General features: G+C 40.5%; 1 protein-coding gene across 2 annotated transcripts in view; it reads left to right on the plus strand.

The window, feature by feature from the left end:
• SHMT1 (serine hydroxymethyltransferase 1) overlaps positions 1–23,081 on the plus strand; it is a 437,170-nt gene that overhangs the window by 231,460 nt on the left and 182,629 nt on the right. For both annotated transcript variants that reach the window (XM_044089588.1, XM_044089587.1), the window contains exon 9: positions 13,817–13,939. In XM_044089588.1, the coding sequence (XP_043945523.1) occupies positions 13,817–13,939 (123 nt within the window). The remainder of the gene's footprint in view (positions 1–13,816; positions 13,940–23,081) is intronic.

Consider the following 23,081-nt stretch of genomic DNA (forward strand, 5'->3'; position numbering starts at 1 on the left):
TTGTTTGGAAATAAAATCTAGGTTTCCTATATAATTGTTGGAAGTAAAATCTAGGTGTTTAACAGTTCCTGCTCCAGTTCCTGGGAACCAATATAGATTAGCTAGGGTTCATATTCTGTTATTAAATTTAATTTTAACAAATGCTAGTAGATCTTCTTTGTCTTCATATTTATAAATAACTTTTGGAGTGATTTTGTTTTTCTTCCAGAGAATTGGTACTCCTTTTGTCTTTGTTCTGTAGGAGGATTGAGCTAAGACTGTATAGTCCTTGGGGTTCCAAATAAATGTATAATTTAGTCTTAAAATGCAATTCCTGGAGAAATACTACTTGTGCTTTATTTAGATTTAAATATTTTAGTAAGTTTGCTCTTTTATTTGCATTATTTAAGCCATTAGTATTTAATGTTAAAATCATTTCAAGTTATTGTTGGTGGAAACTTTTTGCTTTTATTATTTTGATTATAGTAGTTATACCATATTCTCTGATAACACTGTGTTATTTTTGTGTGTGTCAACTTGGGAGTGTAATTTTATGTTCTTTAAATACAAGTAGGGTAAAATTCTGGTTAGGCTTTAAAAAAGTACTTCTATAAAATATTAATTCTAAAGTATCAAATACAAGTAAATATGAATTTCACATTAAACATGGAGTGAAAGTCATTCATAATCCAATAGATAGATAGATCTATTGGATTATCACTCATACCTTTAACCAACAATATCAACTGAGCTCCATATTATGTGGAGAATTTTCTTAAAAGAGATATGAAATTCTGTATTCTATTATTGTTCTATAGTATTTTATTTATCAGGATGGAATGTTAGTACTGTAAACAATTATGTTGACTTAGAAAATATCCAATATTTAGTTACCCTTAAGAGATCCCAAACATGTCAGATATGTAATTTTGGATAAATTAAATGCAACAGAGGAGCATACATTACATAAGCCAACAACATAGATTATTACTGAAATGTTGTGTTGTGTCTTTCGGCTTTTTCCTGGTTAGGGGTCGCCACAGCAGAACTCCGGTCTACTAATGATTGGCAGTAGATTTTTACGTGCCGAGTTGCCAGCTCTGACGCACAACCTTCAATGAAGGTACGCCCATTCATGCTGTCTTCGCACAGAAGACTCACTAGTTGAGAATCAAACAGGACAACGTCATACTGTGAGATGACAATGCTACCGCAGCACCACCACCGCAGTTATAATTTGACTAAAAGGACTCTGCAGGAGATGAGTGATTTACCAATGAAATATGAATTTACTGTACGTGTACTGTCTTCCTTTACTTTCCCAATCTTCAGCTCACCAACTTCAACTTACACTTATAAAAAGACATGGCCTATCAATGGTATCCTGACTCTGAGTAGAGGCGCCCTACATTCTAGTGTGCAGTGCTTTTACATATTTATAGATTTACAAAGCTGAGTCTAAGAATGAACTATGATCACCCTGACAATTCCCATCCTGCATAGGGCACTTCCTGCTTCCAGGATGGGTAATCACATCAGGTCTAGAATGAATGTGAAGGTACCTATATGGTAATAAAAACTTACCTTGGGTAAGTATTAATCAAATAGTATTTAGAGCATCTTCAAGAGTTCTCGGGGCAGTTAGAATACTCAAGCCTCTCATCCCTTGACCAAAAAGAGATTTCCCTTCCCTTTCTTTCCCTTATTTTAAATCAGTACTAATAAAAGAAATTCAGCAAACATAGGTAAACAGAAATAACATTCAGTAGTCCGTCTTGTACATGACTCGCAATCCATTAAACAAGTCCGTGACTAACATCACTTTAGTAAACATTATAAAGAGAAATTAGAAGTAATTTCCTAGCTCTTTAAATTTTCTGATAAAGCAAAAAGTTAACAATAAGCTATTTTAACTAAAAGTATAAAGCATTTCAATTTTTCCTTGCATGTATACATTTCTAGTTATACTGTAGTGTCAATAGCCGTCTTTGAAATTTTGTACAATACTTCACTTTTTCAAATCATTCCTTTTTCAATTCAGGTTTTGTTTGGTCAAAATGGCAACAATATTTCATGGGCACAATTAATATTTAGACTGTTTCAAATAACTTGTCAGTTGCCAATTGAGTTAGTTTAGAATGTATGGTTATTGCGAATATAGCATGTTGCAAAAATATGCATTTTTTCGTGTGCTCTAGAGACTGTCATATGCAAGTGACATATATAATGTAACATATATAGATCAGATAGCTTATGGATTGGTTGTTAAAGTAAACTATGCTTATTAATCAGGCAGTTTCATTTAAATTCATAAGTAATTTGGGGACATTTCAGTTGAGTTTCCAGGAATGTGTGTAGTCCAATGTGAGTAATTGAGTCTACTTTTCCTCATAAACAAATGTCACAGTTCATTAAACAAAGCAGAGTCTAACATCTGTCTAATCTTTTTCTTCTTCTTTCGGCTTTACCCGGTTAGGGGTTGCCACAGCGGATCACCTGTCTGCTCATGATTAGCAGTGGAGGTTTACTGTGTCGAGTTGCCAGCCCAGCACCCAACCTTCCACAGAAGGCACACACATGTTTGCACTCACGCATAGGGCCAATTTAGAGTGTCCAATCTACCTACAGCATGTCTTTGGGATGTGGGAGGAAACCCACGCGACCACAGGGAGGATATGCAGACTCCGCACAGAAGGCACCCCAGCCGAGAATCAAACCGGAGAACCTCTTGCTGTGAGGCGGCAATGCTAACCACTGCACCACCGTGGCCGGCCAGTCTAACATCTGTCTAATTATCATAAAGACAAAGAATAGTAATCTCCTAGCTCTTCAAACTTTCTGATATCTCATAATGTTGACAGTAAGCTATTTTAACTGGAAGACTAAAACATTTCAATAATTCCTTGTGAATATATATTTTTACTTTTACTGTAGTCTGCATGTCCTCCCTGCGGTTGGGTGGCATTCGAAAGACATGCGTAAATGGGCATGCCTTCGTTGAAGGTTGGACGTTGAGCTGGCACCTCGGCGTTCGTGAATATCTACTGCCAATCTTTAGCGGACCGGAGTTCCGCTGTGGCAACCCCTAACCGGGAAAAGCCGAAAGACAAACAACAACTTTTATTGTAGTGTCAAGAACTGTCTTTGAAATCTATGTATTACTTCACTTCTTTCAAGTCATTCATTTTACAGTTCAGATTATATTTTGTCAAAATGTCAATAGCATTTCAAGGGCACATTTAATATTTAAACTGATATTTTAAATGAATAGCTGTCCGTTACCAAGTGAGTTTGTACAGTGTGTGAGGTAACTGCAGAGATAACATGTTGCAAAAAGTGATGTGTATCTTTTCATGTGCACTAGACTGACAATTTCAAGTAACATATAAAACGTAACTTTTGCAGTGCAGACAGCTTGTGAAATCAGCATGTTAAACTGAGTAATACTTTTTAATCAAGCAGCTACATTTAAGTGCACATGTAGTTTGGGAACATTTCAGTTGTTTCCAGGGATATGTAATCCTATGAGGTTATATCTTAAAATATTACATATATTCCTATTATGTTATTTATTTTACCTTGCTTAGGTTGTTTTTAATTTTAATAACTAAACAACATTACTTTTTCTTTATCTGTGAGGCTAAATGTATTTTGCAGGTTCGCAGTGTCCTTAGAAACTGCAGCAATTGTATACTGTTGCTATGGCAGCGCAAATAGAATGTGAAGAAAGCTTCACTTCTCTTAACCAATAGTACATGGTTCCCTCCTTTTTTTTTATATATTTTTCAGTACTAAAAGGAAATGGGCAGCCACGGTGGTGCAGCAGTTAGTGTTGTCGCCTTACAGCAAGAGGTTTCCTGGTTCGATCCTCGGCTGGGGTGCCTTCTGTGTGGAGTCTGCGTGTCCTCCCTGTTGTCACATGGGTTTCCTCTGGGTGCTCTGGTTTCCTCCCACATCCCACAGATATGCTGTAGGTGGATTGGACACTCTAAATTGGCCCTAGGTGTGAGTGCCTTCTGTGGAAGGTTGGGCGCCGGGCTGGCAACTCGACACTGTAAAACTCCACTGCCAATCATGAGCGGACATGTGATCCACTGTGGCGACAACCGGGAAAAGCTGAAAGAAGAAGTCAGTACTAAAAGGAAATAATTCAAAGGACATATGTACATGAATGGAACATTTCTGAGTTAATCACGAACATGTCCCCAGTCCCAATAAGCATAACAGTGACCATCATTAATCTAATAAATATTGTAATAATTAAGTTCACTATTCCATTTAGTCTACCTTAAAACTAGATTATTTTAGTTCTATGTATAGATAGTGAGTAATTAAATATATACAGACTATATTAGTATAGTAAATAGAGAATTTAGAAAAATAATAATGAGAAAAGAGGGGAGAGAGAGAAGAGAAAAATAAGAGAAAATACACATATACTATGTATGTTTATTTACAGTATAAATAATTTGTGCTATCCCTCCTTCTGTGAAAGAAAAGTACCCTGCTTTACATACCTGAGGTAATGTGAAAACTCATGTGCCATCTATTTTCAAAAAATATAGATAAAGATTCCAGTAGTTAGTTACCTTTGTTTTAAAATTCCAAGCAGTAAAATTGGTCCTTTTAAAGTAATGTTAAAACAATTTCTATCATAGTAGATGCTTTGAGAGATTTGGCTGTAACATTATCAGTCTTTTGCTTCTTCTTTTTGACGTCTATCCAGGCATTTGATTCTTTTGTTCTCTTGAGAGAAGGTGACATCCAATCCATATCTTCTGGTAAAGTAATCACATTATTAGTTTTAATAAATGAAGAGGCTTCCTCTAAGTCAGTAAATGTCCCCATCTCGTTGGCATACAGTATTCTTATCTTAGCTGGATATGCAAGTTGTGCCTTGATGTTGTTTTGTTTCAGAAACGTTATCATTGGCCACACTTTTTTCCTTTGTTCCATTATTCTAGATGAATAGTCGTTATCAAATCTGATCGGGCTCTGTTTATATTTTAGAGGTGCCTTCCTCCAAGCAGATCTTAAAATCAGTTCCTTGTCCAAGTATGAAAGAAATTTGATAATTATTGACCTAGGAGGAGAGTTTGAGTTAGTGGCAGGTTCCCAAGAGCTCTCTGTGCTCTTTCAATGCCAAAGGAAAGTCCTTCTTTTAAATTTTAAAATGTCAGGGATCCAGCTTGATAAAAAGGAAATAATATACTCACCTTCTGTGTTTTCAGGTAATCTAAAAATCCTGATGTTGTTTCTCCTCTCCCTATTTTCTATGTCATCATCTACTTTATTAACCAACCAAGTGTTTTAAGAAGCATTTTTGTTTCTCCTCTTCCTTAAGACTGCTTTCTAAGTAATTTAGAGAAACCTCTATTCCTGTTGTCCTTGTCTGGTGGTGGTGTAGCATTTCCTTGAGGGTGTCAACCTGTTTGACTGCTTGTTTTAAGATTTTTTAGGTTCTCTTTAAAATCATCCATCTTCAAAGACAACTCCTGCATGGTAGATGCCATATGTTGTAGTTCCTTTAAGGCAGCATCCTGGTGAGAATTCCTCGAGTTGCTCATTTTTAACAAGTGACTATATCTCCAAGCTTTTGACAGGAAATTATTTGTAACACTTCACCAAAGTTTCTAATTATGTAAATTAGACCTTTATCAATAAGATTTTATAGATTGAAGAAAAAAAATATTTTTTCCTGTCTTATTTAACTAGTTATATGGAGCTCTAAAATACTGATGCTTTCAGTTAGCCATTCAGGCTCTGCCCCCTGCAGTAGGTTTTTAATAGCAATGCAAATATGGTGTTCAAATGCAAATTTATTGTTAATGGTAATACCTAATAGTTTAGCATGGGATACGGTTTCAATTTCTGTGTTTTGGGAGAAAATATGAAAGTCTGTGAGGGATTTTGGTGCAAGTAGAAGCTTTGTTTTTTTATTTATTTATTTTTTTGCATTAAGGAGTAGTTATGATTTGGTTAACCAGGTTTTAATTGTGGTGAAGGTATCTTGTGTTATTTGCTGGAGGTGTTGTGCGTTATTTGAGGAGATTATGGTAGTATCTGTATATTGGATAATGGAGCTTAGAGGAGTAGTAGTGTGAAGGCTGTTGGTAAAAATGTTAGGTCCGGGTATGGACCCTTGTGGTACTCCAGTTTGGTATTCGTATTTTGCCATTTTGCGCATTGGTGCCTGTTTGCAAGGTAGCTGTCAAACCATTGGTGGATAGGTGGGGTGCAGCCGATATTAGGAAGGTGGTGTAGAAGTTTTTTGTGTGATACTGTATCAAAAGCCTTCGACAGATCTAGTAGTAGTAGTACAAAGGTAATATTACCAGAGTCTATGGATTTATGTACAGTATCCATGAAGGAGATAAGTGCAGTGCTTGTACTGTGTGAAGGACGAAAGCCATGTTGGGTGGGGGTGAGTAGGTTGTTGTGTGTGAGATGGTGAATTAGTTTAAGAATGCATTTTTGAGGAGTTGGGAGAGGATAGAGATTGAGTGATAGAGGGTTCATTGGATAGAGATTGAGTGATAGAGGGTTCATTGGAGTTGTATCCTTTGTGAAGTGGGGTGATGGATTTTGTACAGAGGTTAGGGACATAGAATTCATTAATTGAGAGGTTGATCAAAATGATACCAGGATATGCTATGGTCTCACCAGTGAGTCTTAAGTATTCTGAGGGGAAGTCATCAGAGGAGTGAGAGCATGGTTTTAATTTTCTGAAGAGTCTCTGGATTTCTGTGGTTGGTATTGGTTGTAGTGAGAAGGGGGTAGATGGTGTAGTATTACTCTGGTGAAGGGGAGGAGATTTGTCTGGGGGGATCTTTAAGTGAGGACTGCTGTCATGGGTTAGAGGCAGAGGGGGGAATAGGATTTTGCTGAGGTGAAGGTAGAGGAAATGGTCAAACCTGTTCCATCTATTTTTGGGATTCCAAAAATACATATCTATGTTGATCCATCTTGAAGATGAAACGTGGTGGCAAAGGGATCCAGGACTGAGCCACTGACAAAGTACATTGATAAGGAATGTAAACGTATTTATGAAAAGCAAAATTCTTGGCATTTATTAGAATTTAACTCAATGGTATTTTTATGACAATCACATCCATAGTAATAAAAATAATTTGTTTATGGTAATTCAACACATTGAAGGTTTCAAGACTTTTTTTTTCACACAAATGCTTGGCATGCAGAAAGATTTGTTTACAGCAAAAATATTTATATTGCATACGCTTTTGGAATTGGTATTGCACAACAACTTTATATATTTTGAAGGAGAATATTTTCAACAAATAGCTGGTGTAGCCGTGGATGCAGAGTATGCCCCTCTTGTATGCTAATCTTGTTTTGGAGGCATGAAAAGAAGAATTTGTCCTCATCTGAATATTATTCCTCAGTTCATGCATATTTTAGATGACATCTTAATTTTGTGGAAATGAAGTTTCTTTATTTTGAGTTTTAAAACTTATTTAGAAAAAAAAATATTTAAAGTTTATATATCAGATGAGTGTTTAACAGCAATTATTCGAATATTACTATTGGAAAAAAGAGTGAAATGGTTCACCTCCAGTATTTACCATAAGAAAAACTGATTCCTTCCTGCATTTTAAAAGTAGTCACCCCTTCTATCAAAAACAAAGTATTGTTGAAGTGTTAGTGTAGACAGTTTGTTCCTTTTGGAGTTACTGATAGCTATGTGTTAAGAAAGGGGCTATCCAAAATCATTGTTGTCCGAATTAAAAAATGAAGTATAAAAAGGTAGGAATTTTAGGTTCTCACCCTTGTTGGGTCCATTGAAGCCGTGGTGGTTCAGCGGTACCATTGTTGCCTCACAGCTAGAGGTTCTCCTGTTTGATTCTCGGCTGGAGTGACTTCTGTGTGGAGTCTGCATGTCCTCCCCACGGTCGAGTGGCCTCCAAAAGATGTGCGTGAATGGGCATGCCTTCGCTGAAGGTTTGGTGTCGGGCTGGCAACTCTGCACCATAAACATTGACTGCCAATCCTTAGCGGACTGGAGTTCTGCCGTGGTGACCCCTAACTGGGAAAAGCCGAAAAGACAAACCCTTGTTGGGTCCATTGTGTTGTGAACAGTGCAATGGAAAAGCACGTTTCAGAAAAAAAAGATGAAGACAGAACTCTATCTGTAGTTCTTCCCGTTAGCTGTGACATTTACAAATACTCCAATACAGTGAAAAGGATATGGAACATTACTTTTGCCCCTGAATTGAGGGAAAGGTGGGTGATGCTCTACTAATTGTATTTGGGAAGAGGAAAAGTATTGAATGTCATCACTTGAGTCTTATCAAAAGCACTGGATAAGAATGTGACAAGTGTGAATACTGTAGATAAATTAATGATGGGCCCTATGTGATGATCGAAGGATATGAAAAAGACTACCCTGTCTTGGTCAATTTAAATGTGATATGGCTGGAGTGGTATATTTGGTGACCTGCACAGTGTCGTATTTTTTATGTTGAAAAAATACTTGAAGGTTAAAAAACAGGATATATGACTGTCTTTGATATAAGAAAAACTGCACACTAATACCTTGGATAGGCATTCTGTTAAGTGTCCAGTGTTTAAAAAATATATATATTTTTTTATCGTAGACAAAATGCACTATAATGGAAGGTGGTGTGATTTAGGCAATTTGTTAAAATGCAAAGAACTAGTGTGGCAGTTGAGACCGAATGGCCCAGTATCCCTGATTCTTCCTCATTAATATGGCATCCTCTTGCATAGTTCTGTGTCATTGTCCCTCAATAAATTAGTCTTTAAATCCATGATATTTTCTTTTAAAACCTGCAGTAATTTGAAAATACCTTGTTGTTTCATGACTTCTCAAAAGTTGATGGTCTACAGCTACTAGATGACCTAAGCAAATTCGAATGTAACCCTCCCATGACTAACACCATTGCCAGAGCTGCTGTCTGTGGCTCTAATTTCTGATCACAAGTAAATTGTAGTAATAAGGTAGCTTTTTTTCTGTACTAAATATACTGAGAACTTGAAAAAGAACCCCATATGGTAGAATTACCCATATAATTATTTAAAAGGCAAACGAAATTAAGTTGCGTTCTAGTTACCTTAAGAGATTGATGATGCAAGTTAACAAAGAACTTAATGGTGCAATTGGGAAACTTAAAGTTGAATAGTAACTAAAAATATTCTGTGAAACCAAGAAACTAGACATTCTTATGCAACAGATTTGCAGTCTAGTATTCAACAGTGTTCTAAACTATCCACAGCAATACTACCCACTCTGACCCAAACATAACGCTCCTCTTCATAGAGCAAGAAATCTGGACAAAGATTCCAATAACGGAGACAAAGGCCGCAAAATAGGGACAGATTTTTAAATATTGCTCTTATAAACTTAGAAGGTTATGAGAATAACAGGATTTTGTGTTGGCATGCATTATAAACTTTGAAACTCAAATGTATGTCATTATTTAGTGACTTCAGACCACAGTGAATTGCCAGCAAAACCACACATATGACAAATAGGCAAAAAATGAGCCAAAAATTTGAACAGACTGCAAAAATATGGACAGTTTGAAAGGTAAGGACCCAAAGGAAATATCCTAGATGATAAATTCAGTGCCAGTTTTACTCTCTCACTTTTAACTCTAGATAAAGTTCACTCAAAAGTGAGGGGGGTGCTACATATCCACGGGAACGAATAGTGTACCAGTTTGCTTGATTATTAGCATCAAATATGGTCCGTCTAAAGCTCCTCTTTAACCTAAGCCTGTTCACAGATGACATTTCTGAAGCCTGCGAAATGGACAATGCCTTTTCATAGGAGTTTTAAAACCACTGATCCAGGAGAGTGTAGGCCTGCCAACCTCACTAGCCATTTCTGGCATGTATAATTGTACACCTCATAGACTTGACATTAAGAACCTCTTATCTCTGGATACAAGTAAACCCTACTTTGTCAAATGCATGTCCTACCTCTAGTCATAAACTATTGGAAAGTGGCAGTGCAGTACGTACAGCTTATCTCGACAGACCTTTTATTCTCCTTGCAAGTGTTGTAGAAGAGAATTGGAAACCTGTATAGGAGTCCATATGTTGTGCGTCTGGCTGACGGAAACAGTTCCAGGTTCTTCTGAAAATAAAAATGCTACCAGTGACATCCACAGGGCTCAGTGTTGGGCCATCCTTTTTTCAGCATTTAGTAATCCGATCTTCAGGCTACTACCTCTGGCTTGTGATTATCAGAATTTGCATATGACTGCAAAGTAGCTGTTATTAATCTATTGCTACACAATTTCTCCTGAAGAGTGGTCTTTGCACTCTGTATTTGTATAGTTTATCAGTCTTGTACTTTTTGCATTTAGTTCAGTTTGGTGAAGAAAATAATTCTACATTTTGCCATGTAGATGATAAAACCCCCTTCAAACATAAAATGTCATCAGAGATCTAGGCAACTTTGTTGATTTACCCTTGATCCTTTTGACCAGCATGTTCTTATTATCTAGCCTAGCTGATATTCAGGGCATTTCCTGTACGTCCAAACAGGTGTGCTGCAGAGGAGGATTAGAGGGCCATAGGGGGTCTTCTCTGGCTTTTCAGCTTGGAAGGTCCTTACCATCTGTCCCATGATCTAATAGGACATGGGAACATCCAACCTGATCAACTCAATTCATCCTGTGGCAAATTTATGAAATGTGGGATCATGGTCCTTCCTGTTGGAACTTCTCCAAATGTATCTGGGTTATTTGGTCCCAGCTGAGGGCGGTCCAGTGGATATTCCCATAAATAGGGTTCATGACCCAAACCTAGCAGATCAAAACATATTTGATATCTAGTGGGAGGTTGTCACTGTTGCAAATCTTACCCTTAGAGACTTTGTGCTAATTCCATTGACCCAGCAGAGGCTCACCACCCCAACCAATGCCACCTTTAGTATACAAACTTTTGCTTGTGGGATTCCATCTATATAATACCTGTCAAGTTCATCTTTGAGCACATGCATGGGGATTATTGTGGGAGAGGGACACCCTCTCCATTAAGCTTTTGGAAGTGTGAGGACAGGGAGGCTTCCATTTCTAAGCTGGACAAGAGTAACGAGTCCCCATCCCTCTATACCCTCCGTACAGTCCATTTTTTGTGGATACCATTTGGCTTTTTATGTCCATCATAGTTTGGCTATGCTTGTAGCACTGTTCCAGAAGCTTCTAGTTGGGGAGTAAGACTGGAAATCTGGATCATCCCTTTGCTGGAACCAACATTTAGGAATGCTGTTTTGGAAGCCTGGAAGCACCTTGACTGCTCCTGTGACTGTAAGGATGGATGCCATCTGCTGCAGAGTCCTCTGCTGATTTGGCATGAGTTATTTAAGCATCTCTTTTTCTAGTTCCTGTGGATCGTTGGCTGTGCATATCTCAAGCAGATGTCTAGCAGTTAATGCAAAGTATGAAGGTTATGAACTGTTTGAGCCTCTTCCTGTAAACCAGGTTTTGTTTCCTTTGGCCTCCATTTACTTGCTCAGTCATATAGTAAAAGTAAGGCCTTAACCAGATAGTGATTCTGGACTTGAGTCTGAAAAAAGTCCATGTGAAACATTGCTCTTCCAGTCCTGTTGAATATTTGTCTGTTTAATTTCTCCAAGTCTTTTGGGTTTCTAATACCATGACTAGAATGGACCCCACTCCTAAATCAAAGTTCATGAAATTAGTATGGCTTCAATCCATGTTGGCCAAAAGTAGTGCTCTTAGCACCCGCAAAATGTACAGAATTGACTCCTGTAATTCATGTAGCATATACAAGTACAACTCTAAATTAATTTTTTAGATTGTTGCTCCTGTTGCTACTAGTGGAATTTTCTGGTCCTCTTTCTTCCACATTGCTCTTGTTTCTGCATGTAAATCCTAGTATTTTATGACTGTCTTTTCCGTATGAAAGACTCAAACCACTGGGTGTAGCTATTTCAATGCTACTTTTGTCTTTTTTTTCATGGACTGCTACATCTGTGTTTTTTTTTTTTTTCCTCTCTTGTTTTAAAATGTTGTCAATGGGTGATCTCATGTGATATAAACTTCTTCATTCTCAATAGTGCATTGTGGTTCATGTTTCCACTGCTTCTCGGCTACTATATTGTAGTATCTGCACGTTTCCCAATGCAACAGTCTAGTCACACTATTGTGCCTTTCAGTATACAGGCCCTCGGCCATTAGTGCATCACACCCAGCAACAAGGTGTGACTTGTTTCCAGTTCTTTTTTAAAGAACATAGATTTGTTTACAGAACCTGTATTTGTCTCAGTATTGCTATCTGTGTGTTTTACATGGATAGAAACTTTACTTGGGCGAGGTAAGAAGTTTTCTTCTCAAGTTCGGGGCTGACAGATGTCAACTATGCATGCCACCTTTTCAGTTTTCACTTTATTACTGATAAAGTTAGTATGTAATTAGCAAGAAGGGCCTCCGAGTGTTTGCTGGAGAAGAAATTTTCCAAACCTTTCCCAGCTCCTTTCTGTAGTTGCTTGGCAAGGTTGACAAGTAAGGATTTATGTCGAGGCATGTACTGGATTGGCAATAACTTAATGTGCTATAAAGGAATTTGTTGAAACTACTTCCAGAAAACATTGGAGTAAGATGCACTCATTTTGCAGGAAGCCTCCCTCGCTGCACTGCCCATGTAGAGGGGTGTCCCCTGAACACACTACTCCCAAGGTCAGTCAGCAGCACAGAAGAGGAAGAATTTCAGTTTCACCAGAAGTGGTTTTGGTGAAATTCTTTAAGATCAACACCCTGTGTGTATTGATGGATCTTGACAAGTAGTCTCACCCTCCCGAAGCGCCAAGTAATTTGGAATTGTGTACATAATGTGGCCAAGTGTCTGATCAGAGTGCCATGATTGAAGCTATTATCTCTGATACGCAGTTCAGAAACCACTGTTCTGGACTCCCTCTTCATTGTAGAAGTGCTGCTTGGTGATGTATTAAAGAAGAGAGGGAGAGAGGAGGGGGAGACATGGTCACAGCATGGGGGGAAAGCAAGGCATTTCTAGTCCCTTCCTCTGTCATTTAGGTCTTATGAGTAATAATTCTGCCAGCCACCTTGCTACTTACAACCTTGGACTTCGGCCTTCACCCCCTCGACATGGTCTATTTATTTCCTGTAAACAGTGCTTGGGTGAGAACTGCCAGGCAGACAGCTATGGAGATGTTTTGTGACCTTGCTGTCATCTCTCAGATGAGGGCATTTTTAAATACCTAACCCCATCCTTGGGCAAAAGGATGTGCTACATGCCTCACTGCAGAGGCCCACAACACTCCCTGTATACATGCACACACTCATGCAGATATCTTGAAATGCTACCATTCCTCAGTCCTTCAGCAGCCTAATGCCTATCCCTGTACAGCATATTTGCACTCCCATCAGTCCTCTAAGGGACTTAATGCCTCTATATAATGTGACATGATGCAACCATGGATATTTGCATATGTGCATACCCATCGATAAAATTATTCAGTTTTCTGTGTTATAAATTTGAAATATTTTCTGTGAATGCACATTGTTTGAAACTTTGGCATGATTCATGTCTGGTTATGTTCATGTACATGTAGACTCATTTTTATAATTGTATCAGAGTTGAAAAGCTCTTTGTACAGTTTCCCATTTCTTAATGTGCTTTTGTGTAGTCATACACAACAAAATCTATAAGGAATGGTGTGTTCTCACTAGTGTGTTTTAAAAAAACTATTGGAATGAAATTGGAGGGGTGGGGTGTTGGTAGATTTAGCAAGAATGGCATACAAACATTAGCTTTTCATCTTTGCCGTACTGATATTTATTTCACTCTTCCCTTTTACTTTAAGGTATTGCTGTGACACTGAAACAAGCCATGACTCCAGAATTTAAGGCCTATCAGAAGCAGGTTGTAGCCAATTGTAAGGCGCTCTCTGCAGCCATGATGGACCTGGGCTACAATGTTGTCACTGGTAAGGATAGCCTAACAGCACATTATTTTACTTGTACTTCTGTCAGAGTGTTCGGTGCTTCTTCAGAAAGAGTAAATGGAGACCAGCCTTTAGAGTTTGGATTTAAAGTGAAAATTTAGAAAGATTCTGAAAACTGTTTCTAGTTACCATGTTTCAAGTTGATATCGTGAGACTGAGTCTGCTATTTACCTGTTTGTTTGGACTGATTCTCAAGCAAACTGGAAATTTGCAGCTTTGCTGTAGGGAGCACATTTACACTCCATAGTAGTCCATCAGTGACTACTGCTAGAAAGACCTTAAAATAAGAATCCTGGTGGGCCTAACATCGGGTACTGGTGTGCATTGTCATTCTGAGTTCATTCCGTAAATGTGCTTTAGTGGTAGGGAGGGCAGTAGGAAATATGTTCAGCTTGGCAACAAAAACATCTGATCCAATGAAATTGTTTGGGATCCTGTACCCCTTTTTGTGGTGGAATAAGACCCCATTTTACTTGGGAGGTAGCTAATAACTATATTTGATGACCATTCTTATACCTGTACTAGACGAACCTCCTGGTGAAAAAGAAACTATAAACACAACTAAAAATGATTCACTTCAGTGCACAATGGTAAGTTAAAACTTAAGCTTATGATTTTTTTTTGTCTGGAATGCTTCACTTGTTGCCAGAGTGGTCTGCAGAGTTTGGACAATGAAGGTTTCTCTGGGCTGGAAATACTTTACAGTGGATATAAAAAGTTCACACACCTCTGTTTAAAATGCCAATTTTTTTGTGATATAAAAAGAGACCAAAATAAATCATTTCAAAACTTTTCCCACCTTTAATGTGACCTATAACCTGTAGAATTCAATTGAAAAACAAATCTATTGGGGAAAAAAATGTAAAAAATACAATAAGCTGGTTGCATAAGTGTGCACACCCTTAAACTAATAGAGTACTTTGTTGAAGCACCTTTTGATTTAATTACAGCACTTGGTCTTCTTGTATAGAATTCTATTAGCATGTTACATCTTGACATGGCAATATATACTCACTCTTCCTTGCAAAAGCGCTCAAAATGTGTCAGATTGCAAGGGCATCTCTTGTGCACAGCCCTCTTCAGGTCACCCCACAGATTTTCTATTGGATTTATGTCTGGGCTCTGGCTGGGTCATTCCAAAAGTTTAATTTTCTTCTGGTGAAGGCATTTTTTTGTTAATTTGGATGTATGCTTGGGGCCATTGTCGTTGAAAGTTGAAATTCCTCTTCAGCTTTCTAGCAGATGCTTGAAGATTGTGGGCCAAAGGTGACTGGTATTTGAAACCAAAATAAACTAACTATAGCCCAACAAGAGAAAAACTGATAACTTAAAATAAAAAAACAACCAAAAACGTCCAGAGAGTTCCACTTTATTAATCCACAATAAACGAACCCAAATGACTAAGCGCTTTTGCCAGTGACAATTTGGCTTCCTCAGAGTCATTTGGAGACACTTGACTGAATCATTTAAATAAACCCATCACATGGTAAAATAGCCAATAAAAAATCAGCAGCCCGTCTATAATGTAGGCAACTAACAATGAAATGCATACATTGATTAAAAGCCATCCTTGTGCGACTAAAACATAACATGCATATTAAATTCACAAATTGTCAAAAAATTTATTAAAAATAGTCGTAATTATAAAAGAAATATCAAAGATAATGATAAAAATGGCGATGGAAAATAGATCATAAACTACCTTAGTTAAAATACTCACTAATTCTGCAGAGCAACTTTTTTTAAAACATTTTTTCCTCCTATTAAATTAAACAATATTAGCCTGTTTCAAAACAGAAACAATCTATGTACTATCATTCAAGCCTGGTTTTACCATGGCATTTAATCTTAGCTGCCACTTGAGTTCCCTTTCTTCAACCTTTAATCTGTCATTGCCACTTCTTTCATTGTGAAATACTGTATCTGTAATGAAGAAAGTAAATTTCTTAGTTTGCACACTCAAAACTGTGTAAATAAGGCATTGTTTGTCTTTGTTTTTAAATGCTCTTAAATGTTCAGCTGTATTGTCTCTCAACCTCTGTATAGTCTTGCCAACATAGAAACTGTAACAACTGGTGCACACTGCAACATAAACTAACATTGTGGTGTTAGTTGCATTTTCCTGGACAGGGAAGCATTCCGTCATAATTGTAAACAGAAACAAGGTCCCTCATTAATGTACCTGCAATATTTGCAGGCACCACATTTAGACATAAACAAATTTTGGCTTTTAACATTGTTCCTCTCCCAAGTTCTTGATGAGGATCTTCGTGTTTCACTGTTGCAGTCAACACATTTGGGTTATCCCTGCCAGGGTAGCCCTCGGCCGGCCCAAATACCAGAGGCTTAGTATTTCTGCATCGGTTGCTGTCGCTTGAGGACTGTTGTCAGTAGTATATAAAGTAAGGCAGCCAACGCCATTACATTAGTCTTTCATGCCGTGGAGCCCGAAGCAGAAGCAGTTCGCACGAGTTAGTCAGCCACTACCTGAGTTTTCATCTCCAAATTGAAGTTTTCTAAAGCTAAGTACCCCGTTGGGGATCCTTTTTTCTTGCACTAACAGATGTCAGAAAAAGTTAATTGTATTGCCTGTGGAAAGCAAATACCACACCGAGACTTGCACTCTTACTGTGTCACTTGTTTAGGCCCAGACCACTGTGTCCCCCATTGTCGCTTCTGTGCTTTGTTCAGTGTCAGAACTGTCAGTCATCGTGCTCTTATTGTAGCCAGATACTTTCTTTTACAGTCGTTGAACTCTTATATGGCTTCGCAAGTCATCCGACAACAGATCTTCCAAAGAAAGTAAAGACAGAGACAGACGCACAGGTCCAAACCTACCGATGACGCTTCTGTTAAGCTTGTACTCAGTCTTCCGGTACTGTGAGGTGCATTCGCAGCCCCGATGACCGCTTCTGTTGATTCGCAGGCCGCTACTGAGACTTTCAGAGCCTGCTGCAAAACTCTTCTCCGACTAAGGATCCTGTGGTCGTGTCTACCTTGGATGGGTCTGGAGCCGCTTGGCAGGCACCGGCTTCTGAGGAAGTCCTTTGCACTACTGAATCTCGATACAAACCACCATCTTTGGAAAACCAAATGTAAGTCACACAAAACCAGGAAGAGACTCCAAGACCGTCAAATGAAGACAATAATTCGATAAAAAGGCAATTCCTTTATTCGACCAACGGTGAAACGCAGCTTCTCGGCTCTGCTTTTGTTTCTTGTCCCAATTAAGTTTCGACAAGTTATCCAAGCGGTACCGGTTCCTCCCACAGAGTGGCTATCTGCTGACTCCTTTCCTCTGTAAGCTAGCAGAACGTCATGCATGACGTTCTGCTAGCTTACAGAGGAAAGGAGTCAGCAGATAGCCACTCTGTGGGAGGAACCGGTACCGCTTGGATAACTTGTCGAAACTTAATTGGGACAAGAAACAAAAGCAGAGCCGAGAAGCTGCGTTTCACCGTTGGTCGAATAAAGGAATTGCCTTTTTATCAAACCACCATCTTTCACAACTACCGTTCTTTCAAAAAATACCGAGTTTCTTAGGGCCCAGAGCTCGAACCACACCCAAGAAACTGACTACCCACTCTCGGGTGCCTACTACCTTGCCTCAGTCTCAAATGCTTAAAATGGCAGAAGACCTTATCATGCTGATCAGGGGAAGTCAAGCTACCCCCTCGTAAAGGAAAAGAGATCTGTCCCTGTAGTTTTGTCTGAACAAGAGTCAGATGAATCTGACTATGAAGACATGCAGCCCCTCTCCACTTATGAGGATTCTGATGCAGAGGACTCCATTCCTTCAGCCTCTCCCCCAGAAGATTTTTCCTTTGGGGAAACCCTGCATTCTTTAAGGGAGCATTTCCAATGGCGAAAGTCAGGACTACCTTCAGTCTAAAAAGAGACTGAGAATTATTGGATCTTCTGCAACACAGACCCTTGGCCATCCCCCCCAGTCCTGGATGTTGTGGATGATGTTTTCCTTGAATCCAGCTCGACTCCTGATGCCCTTTCTCCTGCTCCTAGAAAACCTGACAGGTACTATAGAGTCCCTGACTCGCACAAATATCTTTTTAAAAATCCCACAGCTGACCTAGAGGTCACTTCTCAAGGGCCAAAAGGAATTAAAGCAATCTCTGCTAAGAATCCCACACCCTCGGACAGGGATTCTTGAGCATTGGACAGATGGGTAAAAAAGTATACACCTCAGCCACTCTTGCTATCTGGGCACTAAACTGTCTGTTCCATATGCTGAAATTTCAGCAACATACCCTGTAACTCACTAAACAAAAAAATGTCTTCCCCTCCTGTTTGGGCAGAATCTAAAGAATTTCAAGAATTAATGCATTCTGCAAGCCAAGTAACTAAACACACTTTGCACTGTGGTTTTGATGCCCTAGAAGCTTCTTGCAGGGCAGCAGTCACTGGATCTGTCATTAGAAGACATGCATGGCGGCTGAAAGAACCACCCCTGCCAGACCATGTCAAATCTAAATTGCTGGATGCCCCTTTGCACAAATAACTTATTTGGTGCCAAGGCAGAAGAGGTATTAAAAAAGATGAAAGGAAAATTTATGCAAACAGTTAAGGATTTCTTACAAGTCCAGCCCCCTAGGATCAGCAGGCATTGTCCCTCCAAGCACTGGTCCTTTCCTGCTCAGAGTAAACCAGCCCAGCCTATGCCCCGTGGAAACAGACCACCCAGACAGCAGTCCCAGGGAATGTAGAGATCTTAGCAGTGGACTACCTCCACTTCAAAACCAGGGAGTTCTAAGCCTCCCCCTTATGGTAAGAACTCACAATGACTCACCTTCTCCCCCCCCCCCTCTACCCACCTTCACTTACCCCTAGGAGGAAAGCTCTCATTTCACTCAAGCAGCTGGGACACCATAAACAAGGACCAATGGGGTTTTGAACATTGTGTTTCAGGGTTACAAATTTTCTTTCCATACCCTTCCAACACCAAAAGGGTTCCCAGATCTACCACCAAATCAGTGGGCAGAGGCTCAAAAGCAAATCCTTTCCCTTCTTTCTACGAGCTCAGTAGAGCATGTTCCTGCGATAGGCCAAGGCTTCTACTCCAGACTTTTTTCTGGTGCCCAGAAAAGGGCACCTGGTGCCCCATCCTCAATCTATCAATTCTAAACACCTTCCTGGTGACCTCAAAATTCAAAATGCTCACCCTCCAGCAGCTGCTACCCATGCTGTCCAAGGACGCTTGGCTAGCCACCCTAGATCTAAAAGAGGCCTACCTCCACATTCCTATCAGGGAATCGTGCAGGAAATATCTCCGCTTCAGGGCAGGATCTCAACACTTTCAGTTCTTTGCACTTCCCTTTGGCTTATCTACTGCTCCGAGTTTTCACAATGTCTGGTTCCGGCCATTGCATTTTGCAGACAAAGAAATTTTCAAATGTACCCATACTTAGATGACTGCCTTATTCAGGCAGGCAGCCAGGAAAAGCTGCTCAAGCACCTGGCCTTTGTAAAGACACTACTAACCTCCCTAGGATACACAATCAACAAAAAAAATCCCAACAGGTGCCCACCCAAAGGATAATCTTCCTGGGAATAAGTCTGGACACAGCATCACAGATGGCATTCCTTGCACCAGAGAAACAAATTTTCCTGACCACTTCTCTCAACTAGCCACCAGGCCCCAGCTATCTGCAAGGAGGATCTTGCAAGCTCTGGGATTCATGGCATCTTGCATACTACTCATTCTATTTGCCAGACTGCACATGAGGAAACTTCAGTGGTACCTAAAGAGCCTTTGGTGTCAACACTCTCGAGACCTGGAAACTCTTCTGCTTATAATTCCTTGCCTCAGAAAGGAATTTCTTTGGTGGGCAACAGCATGTTCCCACAACAAGGGACTGCCTTTCTCCTCACCACAAACTCATCAGACTACGCTTGGGGTGGTCACCTGGACAGCAGGTGCATACAGGGCCAATGGAGCCCTCAGGAAATCCCTCTGCACATCAATCAAAAAGATGATGGCTGTGCAGCACGCCTTGATAGCTTTCAAACCTCTTCTCTCTCCAGGGGTTCTCCTAATCAAAAAAGACACCACCACTGTGATGTGGTACATCAACAAGAAGGGACGGACTCGCTCCTACCCTCTATGGAGGCTGGCCATGACCCTTTGGCTGTCAGCCTTTTCCATGAAACTACACCTATTAGCACAATTCCTGCCAGGCTCTCTCAACTCTCTGGCAGACCAATTAAGTAGAAACCTTCTGGACCTACACGAGTGCCAGCACAACAGAAGTACTTTCACTGTAATAACTCAGAAATGGGGAACCCCCGAAGGTGGACCTCTGCCTCCTCCCACACCAACCTTCAGCTCAGAAAATTTTGCACCAGGGAGCATCACGGCATGGCTTGGAAAATGGATGCCATGTCCTTCCCCTAGATCAATCTATCGGTCAATGCATTTCCTCCACTACCTCTTATTCCAAGGGTACTGCTCAAATTAAGGGAGGAAAAACCAAGGACCATTCTTATAGCTCCAGACTGGCCCTGGCAACACTGGTACCTCTTGCTGCATAGCCTGTTACCGGTGCCTCCATGGCATCTTCCTCAGATTCCAAACCTGATCCAGAGGGAAGGGAATTCATGCATCCCAAATTGCAGAGTTTGGCAGCTTGGCTTATTCCCTAACCCCCAACCAATCTGTCTTTTTAAGTAAACCGGTTCCGGATGTTATCTGTGAGGGCAGACATCCTAGCACCAGAAAATCTTATCCAGATAAATGGAAAAGGTTCTGCACATGGATCTAGGCTAAGGGAGCCAGTACGGCACAGCCCCCCCCCCCTCTCATCCTGGATTACTTAGCTGACCTACTACACAGTGGTATCTTTCTCCTCTATAAAAATTCATGCCTCTGCTATTTCTGCTCATTTTCCCACTGAGCAACCCCATCTCGCACCCCTTGATCAAACAGTTCCTCAGAGGGACTAGCAACTTGACGCCCCCCAGAAGGGCACCAACGCCAGCTTGGGACCTTAACTTTGTCTTGGAAAAGCTCACCCTGCCCCCTTTCGAACCAGCTTAATCTGCAGAGCTAAAATTTCTCTCCTGGAAAACGGCTTTTCTTCTGGCCATCACTTCAGCCAGAAGAGTCACTGAGCTGCAAGCACTCATGGCTGTGGAACCCTTCATCTTCCATGCAGACAGGGTATCCTTCAGAACTAACCTGTCTTTTATCCCCAAGGTGGTATCCAGTGTGGCTCTTAACCAATCCATTCATCTGACCACATTTTCTAGTCCCCAGAACAAGGGGAAAGAATTATTCATTCTCTAGATGTGCTCAGATTCTATATGGACAGGACTAAATCCTTTAGAAAGTCTGACCAATTGCTGGTTAGCTTTGCTACAGGGACAGAAGACAAAGCCATCTCAAAGCAAACCATTTCCAAATGGATAAGCACACTGCATCCATTTCTGCTACAAACCGCATGGAAAGCATCCCTCCAAGGGGGTCAGGACACACTCCACCAGGGCAGGCCTCCACCTCTACAGCTTTCCTAAGAGGAGTCCCCATCAGGGACATCCTTGAGGCTGCCACCTGGACATCTGTTCACACTTTTACCAAGCATTACCACTTGCCTCTCTTCTCCAAATCCAGGGCAGGGTTTGCCTCTGCAGTCTTGCAGGGCCTCCTAGCCAGCCCCTAGTTTCTTTGACTGCCTCCACCCATTTCCTCAGCTTTGAGAATCTACCCAAATGTGATGACTGCAACAGTGAAACATGAAGAACATAGTACAGTTGTGTACACTTACCATAAATGTAGATGTTAGAGTGTATTAACTGTTGCAGTCCTGGTTTCCCTCACTCCATCCCACTTTATTCTATTTCTTTCCTTACAAGGGACATATTGGTAGTTATTTTCCACTGGTGGGGTTCTTCCACCAAAACCTGGCCTCCTACTTTGGGGCTCCTGACAGGTTAGGGCAAGAAAAACTGATGTAATGGTGTCGGCTGCCTTACTTTATACTACTGACGACCTGATGTCAATCCTCAAACGACAGCAACCGACGCAGAAATGCTAAGCCTCTGGTGTTTGGGCTGGCCGAGGGCTACCCTGGCAGGGATAATCCAAATGTGATGACTGCAACAATGAATACACTCTAACATCTGCATTTATGGTAAGTGTACACAACTGTACTTTCTTATCTTTACTGTAAATTATTCTGGGTTTATCGCCTAGTTTTTCTTTCATGCTGGTGTCAAAACAAGTGTTCCAGCATTTAATTATACGAGCAGCAAGAGTAGGGGCTACCGGGTTGTACCTTTAATATAAATCCTGCTGTGTTGCCTTTTTGTCCTTCTCTCATCTTTATACTCACTTCTCCTGCTCTCAGAATAGGGGGAAAACCATGATCTGAAGTAGTTAACTTCATTTGTTCATCAACCTGTGGGTATCTGATCCATATCGGATCCGAGCCAGCAGCTTTAAACAGCTAAGATCCGAGCTCCAAGCTCCTCCCCCTTACCCATAATCCCCTGCCATCCCTCTCTGACCTCAGATCTCATTTGCCGCGATTGAATCAGCAGCTTAGAACGAGTTCCAGGCGTGGGAGTTAAGTCGTTTAGTGAGGAAAAAAATCCTTATTATCTACCCTTTTTTTCTTCTAGCTAAATTGCTGTTGTGTGTGTGTTGCTGCCTAGTTAGAATTTTTAGTTTTAAAATTTGTTAACTTATCTTTAGTGTAGTTTAATTTCCTCCCCTCCCCCCGTGTGTGTGTGTGAAGGCGTGTGTTGGGCCTTGTGTTTTTTTTTAGTCAGACTATGTCTGAGGCCCCAAAAACCTTTTCTAAATGCACCGAGTGTGGCCATAAGCTATCCCCAGCGGAGGGCCACACTCTGTGTGTTATCTGCCTTGGGGTTGACCACCTCTCCTCAGGCTGCACTATTTTGCAGCCTTCAACCCCCCGGGCCCTAAAGGACAGGAGGTCGAAGTTGATTCTGGCGGGACTTTTGCCCCCAGACTCTACTTCGTCCTCCTCTCCCTCTGTGGCACCTGCCGTGGCTGCGCCAGTGCCTCCTTCCATCCCTGCTCCCCTGGCCGGGACTCATCCTCCCACCTTAGGCCAGGAGGAGAGGGAAGCAAGGCGGGAGAGGAAAA

This window comes from Protopterus annectens, chromosome 12.part0 (assembly GCF_019279795.1).
Source record: "Protopterus annectens isolate FY-2018-M chromosome 12.part0, PAN1.0, whole genome shotgun sequence".
Lineage (NCBI taxonomy): Eukaryota > Metazoa > Chordata > Ceratodontiformes > Protopteridae > Protopterus > Protopterus annectens.